The 14715-nt window shown below is 36.1% G+C and overlaps 1 protein-coding gene across 5 annotated transcripts in view; it reads left to right on the plus strand.

Moving 5' to 3' along the window:
* Positions 1–14715, plus strand: part of rdgB (retinal degeneration B) — a 44475-nt gene that overhangs the window by 26643 nt on the left and 3117 nt on the right. For 4 of the 5 annotated variants that reach the window (XM_069050788.1, XM_069050820.1, XM_069050806.1 and 1 more), the window contains 4 exons: positions 25–279; positions 340–500; positions 552–732; positions 788–1059. In XM_069050788.1, coding sequence (XP_068906889.1) covers positions 25–279; positions 340–500; positions 552–732; positions 788–1059 — 869 coding nt within the window. Of the gene's footprint in view, positions 1–24; positions 280–339; positions 501–551; positions 733–787; positions 1060–1195; positions 1298–14715 lie in introns of all 5 variants that reach the window. The other variant, XM_069050814.1, reaches the window with a different exon arrangement.

A 14715-nucleotide genomic window follows, 5' to 3' on the forward strand; every position in this document is an offset into this window, starting at 1 on the left:
TTTCTTCTTTTATGTTTTCTTCAGAATGTTACAGCTAATCATCGAGCCAATGACATTATCGTCAGAGAAGGGGCTCCTCAAGTGTTAACAGCAAGATTCATGTATGGCCCATTAGATATGGTTACATTGACCGGAGAAAAAGTCGATATTCATGTAATGAGAGATGTGTCTGTTGGAGAGTGGATACAAATTGCCACAGCGGTCACAGATAAAACCGGAAGAGTCACTCATACAATTCCAGAGGAGAAATCTTTTGGTTATGGATTATATCCTATTAAGGTAAAATATCAAAAAGTGACGATAATATTTGGATATTTTTACTATCCTAATTGACCGCAGATGGTTGTGAGAGGTGATCATACGTCTGTTGACTTTTTTATGGGGGTAGTTCCTCCTAAAACTGAATGTGTGGTCTTTAGTATTGATGGATCTTTCACTGCGAGCATGTCGGTGACTGGAAGAGATCCGAAAGTTAGAGCTGGGGCAGTTGACGTAGTCAGGTGATGCTTTTTTATTTCTAAGTAATAAAAATAATGAATTAGTCATTCAAGGCACTGGCAAGAATTGGGTTACCTTATAGTATACATAACGGGCAGACCCGATATGCAACATCGAAGAGTTGTTTCTTGGTTGTCGCAACACAATTTTCCTCATGGGCTCGTATCCTTTGCTGATGGTCTTTCAACCGATCCGTTAGGTCACAAAGCTGCTTATTTGAATAATTTGATACAAGTAATGCAGTTCAAAGTTTCTATAGGGCCAGTATTGTAAATATTTTTTTTTTTAGAATCATGGTGTAATCATTCATTCTGCGTACGGTAGTAGTAAAGACATAAGTGTATATACCTCTGTTGGTTTAAAACCAAAACAAATATTCATTGTTGGAAAAGCATCGAAAAAACAACACGCTCAAGCAACAATCCTGATTGATGGTTATGCTGCTCACCTTACTAACCTAATGGCCCATGGTGGGTCCAGGCCCGCTCAAGGAAATGCTCGAATGGTTTTACCGAGAGGTTATTTTGGTCTACCAGGTCAAAGCTTTTCCAGAAGGCGAAGGTAATTTTTTGTATTTTATCTTTTTTACTAAAAATATTTTTTTCTTGCTTGAATAACTGAAGTGGGTTACCTTATTTGTAATAAACAGAATGGTAGGTGGTAGTTTAACATGCATGTGGTGGTGTCACTGTTTCAGCCACGACACGGGCATCTCATCCCCTGCGCGCAACAGTGGCTTTCTGAAGCGTAAAGTGTACATTAGTCATGTGTAACATTGACGATAGTTACTTAGGATATGGTAATTATTTCAATAACCTTGCACTAATCAGTAGAGTCGCACCACATATTTGTAAATATGCTAAAAGTTGTGGTTTTAACAACTAAAACTATAAACAAGTACTAATAAGAAAAATAATTAAATTTATTTTTAGCATTGCATAACTGGCCTAAATCTAAAAAGAAAGTTAAAATAACCCCCATAATATAATCATTTTAACTCAATCGTAACATTGATGTAACCCGTGCATTTGCTTCTAAGTTATGAAATTCATAAAATAATTACATTTATGTTTTGAGATCGCTTACGCGACGTAGTTAATTACACATTTATAACCGTGTATAATGAAGAACTGAAATGGAAATAGAATAAAATGCATTTTAAGAATCTGCGTCTCAAATAGGTCTATTATTGTATTCAATTTGGGGTTGTTTATGGCAATCTCTTAAAGCACTCGTAGTTTAATAGATCTCTAAGAAAATTTATTGAAGATTTTTGTGGGCATGTACGATGGTGAAAAACATTAAAAAGTTATGTTTCTTAATCATTAACAAAAATCTTGTTCTTATTGTTTTTAGAAAATAAAAAAATTAAATACCTATTGATTTGAAATTTTAAAGGGACTTGATGAAAATTATCAAGATATAATATGCAACAGTTTAACTTTTGACAATATTTTCATAGTGAATAAGAATGTAAATTATTTTATGAAATTCATACATCCGTACTACACATGGACAACTACGCATGACATTGTAAAAATAAAAATACTTACGTTTAACTGATAGAAAAAAAGTTTTGCTTCGTTGTCCATATTTGATTTAACGAAGCTTCATTGCATTCGTTTGCTTACAGTTGTTTAATGTGGTTAAAAGTGCCCTTGGTGTTTCAATTAAAAAAAAAAACTCTTCTCAAACTATAAATCATTTATTAAAAAAATAGAATCTTTTAGATTACACTTTAGGTACTGTAATGGGGGCCACACACAGAGGGAAGAGTCAAGACTTGAATGCACACGCCACGGGGTACAGTTAAAACTCCGTGTGTGTGGAGAAGAATGTGGCACGCGCATTCAAGTCTGTTGGAATCAAGACTGTCTTGATTTTTGGCGTGCACATTCAAACCCGCGCGGGGATAACTTACTGTGTGTGGCGACAAGTATCTGCATGCTTCAGTTAAAATTCAGTGGCGGCCGTATTTTGTCTGATTTACGAAATATGTCTCGTGAATACAATACAGGGGCACGCCACTGTTATCAGACAAATTTCCTTTTTGGTCACCATCACAATGAACGTTTGCTGCACAACTGACGGGGAAGCAGTAGTGTGTGTGTACTCACAGAGAGTACGCAGTACGGGTTTAACTTAGGACAAGCGTGTACACTTTTAACTGCACATTCTTCCCTCTGTGTGTGTGGCCGGCTTATCCGGAAGATCAGTACAAAAACCGTTGGATGATTATTCAATGCAAAAACATTAGTAAAAACTCCTCTACATAAAAAATTGTTTCGATTAAGTTTAAAAAAAATGGATCAGAAACTTTCATATGTATGTATGTATGTTGTTATCTTAAGTAATACGGCAATGTTTCTTGTGAGACATGCCTAAATAGTCCGAGAGCTAGGGGTCCATTTTGAGTAGTGTTTTTATGCCGCTAGATTGTTTTATTTATTGATTGGTGAGCATTGGTTGACAACTAAAGTGAACGTCAGCTGGCGCACCCGCGGTGGAGGTTGCTGGGGGTTGCCGTGAAACTTGTTTAAAAAAATGTTTTTTTTAGTTATTTTAGACAAACTGAATTTTACAATATCAATTATTGATGTCAGGTAGGGTCGAAAAATATTAGTCAGCTGAGTCGTGGAGGGGGGTTTGCACGTCAGCTGCTCGTGCAAACTTGTAAAAAAATTAAGAAAGCAAAATCATTTCAGACCAAATGAAATTTTTTTACATGACTTCTGATACATGTAGAAGTATGATTATAATCGTCAGCTACATGTATAATGGGGGAAAGATCGTCAGTTGGAGCAAAAAAGTATCGTTGCGCTCACAAATCTAAACGGTGCGGTGCACGGTAGTTTAAATCGGAGAACTGAGGGCCTTATCTTATAAATCTTAGCACGAGGGAATTTTATACCTACCATCTCCCAATACAAAAAATTGCAGCGTGTTTTTGTCCCTTAACGGCTACGGCCCTACGGCAGTTCGAATTCTGCATTCGCAACAAGTATACGTAAATTTGTAAGCAATGGCACAAGTGAAACCGTTTTGTGTCATGTGTAGGCCACGTAGAAGCATCAAATGAAATAGTTCGAGAAACAGTTCATTATTATTCTATTCAATATTTTTTTCGACATCTATTTTTTGACAGACGATAGCCAGCTTTTTTTTTTTCAAACTACACTCTATATATTTTTTTATTCGTTCTTATAAAGAATCTTCTTCTGAATATTCGTACATTAAAAGAAAAAACAAAAAATGTATTTTAATTGAAAAAAGTTGAAAATCAAAAAACAAGTAATCAAATTTGTAAACAATACAAAATCTATTCTAGTTGCTCAAAATTTCCTCAATGGTGTTGCAGACACTGTCGATCCCTTCTAGAAATGCCCACCTTTGCATTCAGTAAAAAATTTCGAGGTTTTTCCTGACATACTCGCACTTTTTCTTAACTCTTTTTGGGTACCTGGTAGGGTCAAATAAACATTGTCTCGAAAATCATTAAATAATAAAAAGCCCTTGGAAAATATGTGAGTTTTATACATATAAGCAAGGCGGTCTCTATTTTAAATAGAGACCGCCTTGATATATAGCTGATATATCTACCTGTATTTTCGATAAATTATTAGAAGATCGTTTGAAATTTGGTAACATCATAGTCTGAATAAAACCAAAATATAAAATGTCAATCAGCTGATTGCCTATTGGGGGGAACGTCGTCAGTTAGTCGATTCAAAATACCGCGCGCCGTTTAGATTTATGAGCTCAACGATACTTTGTCACTCCAGCTGACGGTCTTTCCCCCATTATACATGTAGCTGACGATTACTATCATACTTCTATATGTCTCAGAAGTCATGTAAAAAAAAATCATTTGGTCTGAAATAATTTTGTTTTGTTAATTTTTTTACAAGTTCGCACGAGCAGCTGACGTGCAAACCCCCCTCCACGACTCAGCTGACTATTATTTTTCGACACTACCTGTCATCAATAATTGATATTACAAAATTCAGTTTGCCTAAAATAACTAAAAAAACCATTTTTTTAAACAAGTTTTACGGCAACCCCCAGTAACCCCCACCGCTATTGGGGCAGCTGACTGCCGTTTTCGGTATTAACCACGTAAAATATATTATGACTCTTAAAATCAGCCGGCATGAAATGATTAGATCAAAAAGACCCCTGCCTCTCGGACTAAAAGGGTAACATTGTATACATAATGAATGAATATTCTTTCGAAAAACGATTGGATGTACAGGGTCATTATAAATGATTATCCCATTGCAGTTGGCATTGAAAACGCACAAATTTTGAATGTGCCGCCTATATACAGGTGGGGCATCGTATACGCGCACGCGAGAAATCGCGACTTACAATTAAATAAAATTGCCGAAATTTTATACACCAAACTATTTTTAATTTTTTTTTTGTTAATAAATAAAACCGTAACAGTTTTATTAGTTTTCTGAAATTAACTGTTAATTTACCTGTAAAGTTTTTACACTAGATGAATCTGTATCTGCTAGCGCATCAAACCCTGGTGGCACAATTACAAATTTTGACTTCGTTAGCTAAATAATTCCCTTTTTTATATAAACGCAAACCAGACGCGTGATTTATGGCCCAAATGCTATAATTTGCCAACAAAAGGACCATTCACTAGTAGCCGGCCGTTTTGAGCCTCTTACTTACAGCTTTGCCATAAAAATGACAGTTTCCATTGTCACCTAAATTTACGACAGTATAAGTAGCAGGTCATTAATAAAAATGATTTTGAAAGTTGAAATGTAAAACTGCGTTTAATTCAAAATCTATGTTGCCCGTGAACCAAAGGCGAATAATTATTCTATGATTTATTGAGACACACACTAGATATTTGCCGATCTCTCACATAGAAAAATGACTTACACTTGATCTACTGTCAAGCTCTGAATTATAAGTGTACAAAAATGACTTACGCTTGCCCTAATGTCAAGCTCTGAATTGCAAGTGAAACTTAGTCTCAAACTACCACTATTATATAACTACGAGGCGAGGGGTAGGGTGGCAGATGGCCGACGCCTCAAGCCAAGTTCAGGTGAACAGAACAATCTACTTGGTGTTTTTTTCCGCCGATTTCGTAAATAATTATAGGAAGTGAATCTGGGTAGGTCAGTATCAAAATCAGAATTTGACTTTTTGGTTGAAATTTACTTTTTTTTTGGCTTTGTTTGTACACTGGCGGCCATTAATTTGGAAACACCGGCCTAATCTAGTTTAATGGATATTTCTAATATTTGATAGTATAAGCGTTATGTCATGAACTCATGTCACTCATGTCATCGTTGAGCGCGTTCAACAGACTGTCGCAGCCGAAATTGATATGTCAATAACATTGTCAAAGTGACAAACAATTTACAATAAAAAAATCTTGGTGTTTCCAGATTAATGGCCGCCACTGTAAGTGAAACTGTTCGCGTTTTCTCGAAGGAGCAGATTTGCGATATCGTTTGGCGCTTTTAAAATTGGTGAAGGAAAAGACTTGAATGATGTTTCTGGTTTTATTCTTCAGTTGCGAGTGCCTACAGATCTAACAAGGGTTTGCGTTAGGGGGGGTGGTAATCCCCAGGGGCTAAGGGCCTGAACAGAAACATTATCAAAAAATTGTGAAATATACCAATAGCCAGGTAAGTGTGAAAAATGTCGACAATTTTATTTAATTAGGCGATTTCTCGCGTGCGCGTATACGATGCCCCACCCTGTACAGGGTATTTCCCGAGTGATAATGAGCCCGGCGGAATAGAAAATGCAACCCACAATACATCAAGAGGAAAAGCCGGAGATTTATCGCCTCCATGTCCAGGTTTACGTTCCAATGTATTGTGGGTTAGGCTCATTATCACTCTTGAAATACCCTGTATAGTAAATAGATTTCCAGTACCGCCAATATCGCCACCTATCGGCGATACTAGTCTCACTCATGTTATGGGGCTCGCCGCACATTCAATTACGCCACCAACGCCTACTACGATGGGACAATAATTTATAATGACCCTGTACTTAAAAAAAACCTCATTATCAAAAAATAATGGAAAATAATGTAATACAGGTTATTCACGAGAATTCAACAAATAAATTAACAAATTAATTTAGTGTAAAAGGTGTTCGAAGTGTCTACCATCGGCTTCTAAACATCCGCAGCGGCGACAGAATTCTTTCCAAACTCTCCATAAATGAGGAGCATGTCAGTCTTTTCGACGTTATTGTAAAAACACATTTTTCGAATTGATTTTTTGCTTTAACGTCAAGAGCCATCGTGGATTCAGTTATAATTATTTTCAAAATTTTAAATCAAGATATTGTTGCAATGTGTATAATGGGTTGCCGTAAAAAGAAATTCAGAAATACCCTTCTCGTGAATAACCCTGTATAATACCGCGTGAGTAACAATAACTATATTCTGTTAGCAATAAAATTTTGGTTTTTATTATCTTATTGAAAAAATGGTTTTCTCGTTGGAACATGACACAAAAGTCACCAGTTTTATTATTGCCAACTCAAAGAGTAATTGTTGCTCACGCGGTATATTCACTAAATAAACATTGTTGCCTAGATCTAAAGGATACGTGGTATAATATACCGGGTGTCCCCGCAAAAAGGTCTGATCATTTTATCTCGGTTGTCTTTAACGTTACAAGTTATATTTTTTAATCAATGCTTATACAGGTTATTCTAAATGATTGTAGTCGAAGTAGGCCATGCCATGTTATTACATTTTTGCCGCTTTCATGTGAACTGTCAGTTTTGTCGCTGTCACTGTCATTTTTTAGGTGAAAAGTGCGGTGATGAGATTTTTTTTTTTTTTTTGTTAAATTAACGATTGAATCAAGAAATATTGTTTTGCAATAAATTTTAAAAATATTGAGTTGTTTTGCACCCAATTTAACTCCCGTGTGTGAACGGTGTGTACTCACTTATTCGCATCATTTTATGTTTTTTTTATGTGGAGCGGCAACCATAAATTTTACATTCAGTTTTCACGCCTACTTCGACTAGAATAATTTAGAATAACCCTGTACATACGTTATACATACGTTATAGAGGTGTCTCGGAATTAAGGCCCTTCCCGAGAAAGCGTGTAGTCTATTCAAGGTCAAATCAGAATCTTCAAATAGCATTGTCGAGGCCGCCAAGGCGATGATAAATATTGGGTGATTCAAAATAATTGTGGATAAGTATGGCAACTATGTACGAAAATTTATGTGGCAACTGTGTAGGTGGGGTAGAGTTGACATTTCATAAGCGTGCATTAGATTTTTTTTTTATACCATTGCAGGTTGACTTGACATTTTTCAAAATTGCGCGACATAGAGACCGCCTTGGCGACATACATTTTCGTACATACTCTCGTGTCAAAAATGGATTACTCCCTAGGATTTAGGAATATTCGTTACTAGGTTGCCATAAATTTGGTTAGGTTGGAGGCTATGTGGTTTCTGGTGACAAACAAAAGATATCCCAAAAATGTAAGACAGCAAATTAATTGTAACAGTTGCAAATGACTAATTTCTCGCTAAGTGATAGATGATTTTTCGTTTAACAATCAATTTTGGTTACTGGCGGCATATTTATTTGGATTTAATCTCTCAATTCAAAGTAACCAACCTTAGGCATTCAAAATAACTTTTGAAAATTCTAGTTACACACAACATGAAAAACGTTATTTCCCTAAAAGTTCGAATTCTAGGGAGTAATCCATTTTTGACACGAGAGTAGTTGCCATACTTATCCACAGTCAATCACCCAATACAAGTCGCAAAATGTAGCTTGATACTTGAGATGCGCAGATAGAATGAGAAATCCGACTTGCAAGAAAGACCGAAAATCCTCCGACGGCTTCGTTTACAGTGAATCTCTCCCCACTACTTCCCACAACTTCACTGCGCATCCATTTCTTTTTGCGACTTGTAGAATCGGATAGCAAAAAAAACTGGTACAGTATGTTACTATAAATACTTCCAAAACTCACATTTTTGATTGAGTTTTGGAAGTATCTAAAGCAACACCAGTTTTTTTTTGCCAGTCGATAGTAACGTGCGATCGAATAAAAAAAATCGAGTTACCTGGATTGTGCTATTCTGATGCTTTGATTGGTTTAAACCACCATTTTCGCCTACTTTGATTTTTTTTATTCGATCGCACGGTACATATAAATGACAAAACCCCACGCCAAAAACTAATTTATTTAATTTTATTATGGCGCCAGTCGCTCACGTCAACAAAGAGAAAATAATTACTACCCTGGAGAGAGAATTTTCTGAAGTTAGGGTAGCTCATTAGTTGAGGTTCGTAAGAAGTAACGTCAATTTCATGGCTCGAAAATGGAGAGAAACGGGCTCGTTAGATACAAAAGTGACTGAAGAAATTGAAAATAATCCTTTTATAACAGCTGTAGAGTCGCGAAACTTAACTAATTTTCCGCCTCTATCCACACCCCTCGTCGTCACAAAAAGGCGGCCTTACGCTAAGGCAACAATTGGCAACATATTTTAATAATGACCGGCAACATTACTTAAAAATGTTGGAGGCAACATGTTGGCAATTGTTGCCTTGATGTAAAGGCGGCCTAAGAGAGACGAGGTTAAAAAAAAAATTTGCTGCCACTAAAATACGACTTACACCTAGACATAAAGAGACAAGAGTGGCATTTGCGCTGGAATACATGTTACGAGAAAACGATTTTTGGGAAAACGTAATATTTAGCGACGAAAAAAGTTTTTCAGTCAGCTTCGAATGGACGAATGCGCATTTACAGGCCGAGGAATCAACGGTACAACCCGAAATATGTGCACAAAAATGATAATAGCGGTAGATTCTCGGTAAATATGTGGCTTGGCTTGGATTTCCGGAAAGAGTCCTGGGGTAATCGTACACATTGAAGGACGCCTAACAAGTCACATTTATATGGTGCCTTCAGTAAGGGTTGTCTAACCGAAAGATAACTTTGTCTTCCACTTCCAGCAAGATAACTGTCCGGTGCATACCGGTCACAAGGTGTCAGAATGGTTACAAACCATGACATCAATGTTCTTGACTGGCCGAGTATGAGAACTGACTTAAACCCGATCGAAAATATGTAGGCTGCTGTAGTTAAAAGCATGAAAAGGCACCGAGTGAGATTTGAAAATAAACACCAATTCTTGACTGCAATAAGGGAGGCGTGGCGTGATTTACCCCGGTATTATTTTACAAAATTATGTCTGTCCATGCCGAACCGACTACTTAGGGCCATATCACACTGGGACGTCATGGAAGCGCTGCCAGCGACGTCGCTAAAGTTTGTCTAAACATAAGTGAATTTTATGGTTTTAACATCTAAAGTACTTTATGAGGGATTTTAGGGTTGTTCACGACAAATCCATCACAACAGAATATTTAGCTACCCTGTCATAAATTTTGCAACGCGTGCTGTCTTTGTTAAATGAAAAGCTGCAGATTTGGTTATTCCCACTTTTACAACATCCCTCATAAAGTACTTTAGTTGTTAAAACCGTAAAATTCACTTATGTTTAGACAAACTTTAGACATAACACATGGAATTGTATGGTGGGTATCTCAGCGACTTAGCGGCGCAATCACTCTGGCAGCGCCGCCAGCCAAAACGCAACGAGCGTGTGTGTTTGGCGACGCTTCTGCATTGGCGACGTCTCCAGGAAAATACAAAGATTTCAATGCCGAGTCACTCACTCAGACGCCAGCAGTGTCTCCAGTTCGTTAATTGTCATTGTCAATGTGGACAATTTCGATACCGAGAGATTTATAATTGAAGTGCAAAATAGTCCCTCGCTTTGGGATACTTCCCCCGCGGAATATTTATTTACAATATACAGGGATATTTTCTCAAATCACCATATAAATTATAAAATACGTAGCTAGTGCACTTTCAAAGCGATCGCCAATGAAAGGATGCACCCACAATTTCTTTTTCTTCTTCTACAGAAGTAACTATTATCTGTTCCACGTCCATTTTGAAACTTATCTGGCGACTCTTGGCAACACTGTTGGCGGCGCTTCCATGGCGTCCCAATGAGATATGGCTCTTACAGTTTACGAGGCCAACGGAGAAATGATTAAATATGTACTAATTTAATTTCATAGTTGTGTCCGTTATAATAAAGATTTGCTAAATTGTTATTTTAACTGATTTTCATGAAAATGTTCTTAGAAAGTGGCTCTTAGTTGATAGAACACACTGATGTGAATGTCATAGACAAGACAGCTATTTGACATTCACACGTTCGTTTCACAAGAGAGCATGTTAGGCAATGACATGGACAAACTAAGCGTTTTTGACCCCATATGTATTAATCTGCCCTGAAAGTTTGTCGGTCAAATTCGGATACACCCTGAAACCGAAAACGCGAAAGTAAGTACTTTCCAAATTAGAAAAAGGGTTCAAATTTCAAAAAGACATCTTTATACAGTGTGTTTTTTATTTGATTCAACATACAGTTGCGGCCGTTGAAATCTCAGACAGGAAAGATTTAAACACTCTGTATAAATTCCGAAATTTGATTAGCGTAAACAAGATTTTCATCAAGGATTATAAAGTCAGTGTCAGTATTTGACATATTAGGTCAGAATCGAGCGTAACTTTTGAAATGCCGCAATTATCTGATTTGCAAAAATGTGTTAGACTCAGGGACGGTGTGAGTATAACAGTCATTGCGAGAGAAATTAATGTGGATAATGTTTGAGTGACATCTTGAGAAACGTCACTTTCAGTACCATTTACAAAGCCAAAACTTTGGCGTTGTTAAAGTTTTCAACGGTCGCGACTGTACAATGTAAAATGGTTATGTTCAGTTCCAAAGTGGACAAGTCAATTCATTTGGATAGGCAACCAAACTTACAGATGTATTATTTAAATTTGGCTGTGTTGTAAATGCTGTGAAAGGTTTTCATCATCGTTTCGAACGCGAAGATGGTCATTTTGAACGTTGTAATTTTTTAAATAAACGTTTCTGTACTTTAAACTTTTTATTTATTATTAGAATCTGTCGATTTGTCGAATTACAAGTCTATTGAAACTTTATGGCCCTTATTATCATACTAACTCAATCACAGTAATAGGTTACAGTAAAAGTAACATCACAGAGTAACATCCAACAAGCTGAGTACAAGAATTGACAAAACACCAAAATTGATAAAATGCTTGAATTATTTTTTTTTAGCTGAGTGTAAGTTTGTTTGCCTATATGGTGTGCATTGACTTGTCCATTTCAGAACTGAACATTGGCGCATGTTCAGTAAAATAAAAAAACTCACTGTATGTGGAAAACACTGTATTAAATCGACTTCTTGATTTTTGGGGTGTACTCTATAATTTTGAAATTAACTGTACTATGGCGGCCAAAAAATGTTAGCCGTCACTATTGACATTCACGTAAAGTGTAAATAAACCTTTAGGAACCGCAACCCCACTTCCAATTCTTGTCATTTTGACATCCATATTGTTATTCTGCCAATCAATTTAAACTGTTTAAAGCCCAGATATTCCAAAAATCCGACATGAATGAACAAAGGTAGAGCAGAAGGACTGTTTAAGTTGGCAATACAACATTTTTTTATTCGGATATTTACAACACTGCAACTGGATATGTTTTGTGAGTTTATTTGACAGATATCTGACGTAGCATTAATAAGAGCTAAACGCTAGGTTATGAGAGTAAAAATTAACGGCAAAAAGAAATCAAAGCTGGAATTCGGAATAATAATCTAAAAATTAACTAAAGGAAATTCTCGAAGTGCTCCCCATTTTGCTTTAAACATAAATTAACTCTTCTCTCGAACGATTCACCAGCATGTTTAATTTAATTTGAAATGTCAAATTTGACTTGTCAGTCTTGTCACTGATGCGGCTGTCAGTGTGAACCGTCAACAACCGTAAGTTACTCCATTTAAAAATAAAATTCAGCATTAGCAACTTAAACAGTCCTTCTTGATCACCCGTAGATAACCTGAGGTAAACGTAGAAAATTACAAAATAATTTCGAGTTTTGAAATTTACCACCCAAAAAATACCAATCATAATCAAGACGGTAATCAATAATCATACTGGGCCGTATCAAGTCAGTGAACAGAAATTTTGAGAGACACGGAAAAAATTGTTGTTTTTTTTTTGGGACTTGCGTATGATAATTGAAGGAACTTCAATCAAAAATCAAATACATATTGAAACACAATCTTTTTTAGCAGTATTTCAAAATATTTGCTTGATCGCTTAAGACTTAGGCCCGGTTTATTCACCTTCAAGTAACTTTACTTGAACGGTAATTACATACCATGAATCTACCAATAGCAGATTCTAAATCATAGCAACTATTGACCAGATAAATTTACTTGAAGGTGAATAAACCGGGCCTTAGTGATTTTTCAAGTCATAATCACGAAATGCTAGAAAACATGACTTGAATCCTTTCTGCAATCAGCGATTCAATTACCTTCGTGACCAATTCATCTCTTTCTGGCAGGTCAGGTCAGGTGCATAAATCTACATATAATATATATGGTTTTATGTTTACTTTAATCACGACTTTGGTTATCGGCAACTTTAATAACGGTGCCGTGATATGGCCCAATGACAATAGAGTATGGATTACAATTTTTTTTTGAAATGACAAAATGATGGCTACAATTTTTTGGCCGCCATAGTACAATTACGGCCACGGAATTTTGGCCGTCACTTCACATTCCAGTGAGTTGAGATGTAAAGCGGCCCTAATGTATTCGTAATCTCACTTTCTGCTATTATAAGACTTGTCATTTTGATGGTGACTGACTTACAAGAAAACGCGCTTCCTCATTTCGTGCAATCTTCGAACAGGGATATTATCTGCACTTTATTGAAACAGTGTATTGGTAGCACGTTCACAACTATTTGAATGAAGTATGACACTGACAAATTTTTGGATGTCAATTCCAAAAGTCAATCATAATGGCCATAAAGCATGGACTACATCCATTTTTTTTAATTGACATGAAAGTGACGGCTAAAATTCCGTGGCCGCAATTGTACTATTGGGAGCATGGAATTTCGGGCAGCAATTAATATGTCATTTAAAAAAAAACAATGTACCTAGCCCAAGCTTTATTGTCATAAATGTCATAACAATTAATTTTGACTAAACTTCAAAATAAACTGTCACAATTATGCGCAATTATTTTACATAACCATGTCAGAACCGACATGATCCTACTTACCCATTACTTTTGTGATTTTAATAGTTTATTATTGTTATTACATTATATTTTGTTGACGTTAAAAGCTATCTACGTTTTATGTGCATCATGATAATGTAATAGGGATCGAGATAGTTTTATAAATTGTATTTTGGGTTGCATTTTTACCTGGTCAGGCTCGTCATCTTACGTAAATAACCCTGTATATTGATGAAATTCTGTTGGTCATAAATCCAGTAATTAAAACAAAATGGGCTACCCTAACGTTGAGAATAAACAAGTATAATTTGTCCACCGAGAGATTGGTTGACATAAAAATCATTAAATTCTACGTAGAGAAAGTATCTATTACAGTCGGAACGTTATGGATGTGGATTGAGGACTTGTATAGTTAAGTTGGCACTACCAGCAAAAGTAACTAGGCGCGCCAATAGGTTTATTGGAGTTTATGACAGATCTCACTAATGTACAGTTCATTCATAAGTTTTAAGCGACCTTGAGTTTGACAGTCCATATCCAAAACATTTCGAGTATACCTAGCACACGTAAAATTTGAAATATACCTATCCTTTAAGTAGCAACATTTTTGCCCTGAAATCATGCTCTAATTAATGTATTCTAGTGCATTTTGTAGTGTTGAGTTAATTTAATACAATTTAAAATCTCCCAATCTCGCTGGACGAAGTTTACCTACATCATACAATTTTCACCAAACCGAAATCTTTTTCCTTGTTACTGGACTGACCATTGTGGATTAAATTTTCCTCATTCACATTTGTAGATGTACAGTGTGAACATAAAGTTTGGAACAAAATTCATAATAGCGTTATCTGATGTTTTTAAGAAAATCGCCCAGAGAGGTCGATTTTATTTCGAAAAATGCCATTCTGTGACGTGTAATTTGTTTAAATAACGTCATTGGTTTTTGCACAAAAAATTTTAATTGGCCTCACAAACATCTTAACTAGTGATGGATAAATGACCGGTCATTTATTTTTGGTC

This window comes from Tenebrio molitor, chromosome 1 (genome assembly GCF_963966145.1).
Source record: "Tenebrio molitor chromosome 1, icTenMoli1.1, whole genome shotgun sequence".
In the NCBI taxonomy this organism is placed as follows: domain Eukaryota; kingdom Metazoa; phylum Arthropoda; class Insecta; order Coleoptera; family Tenebrionidae; genus Tenebrio; species Tenebrio molitor.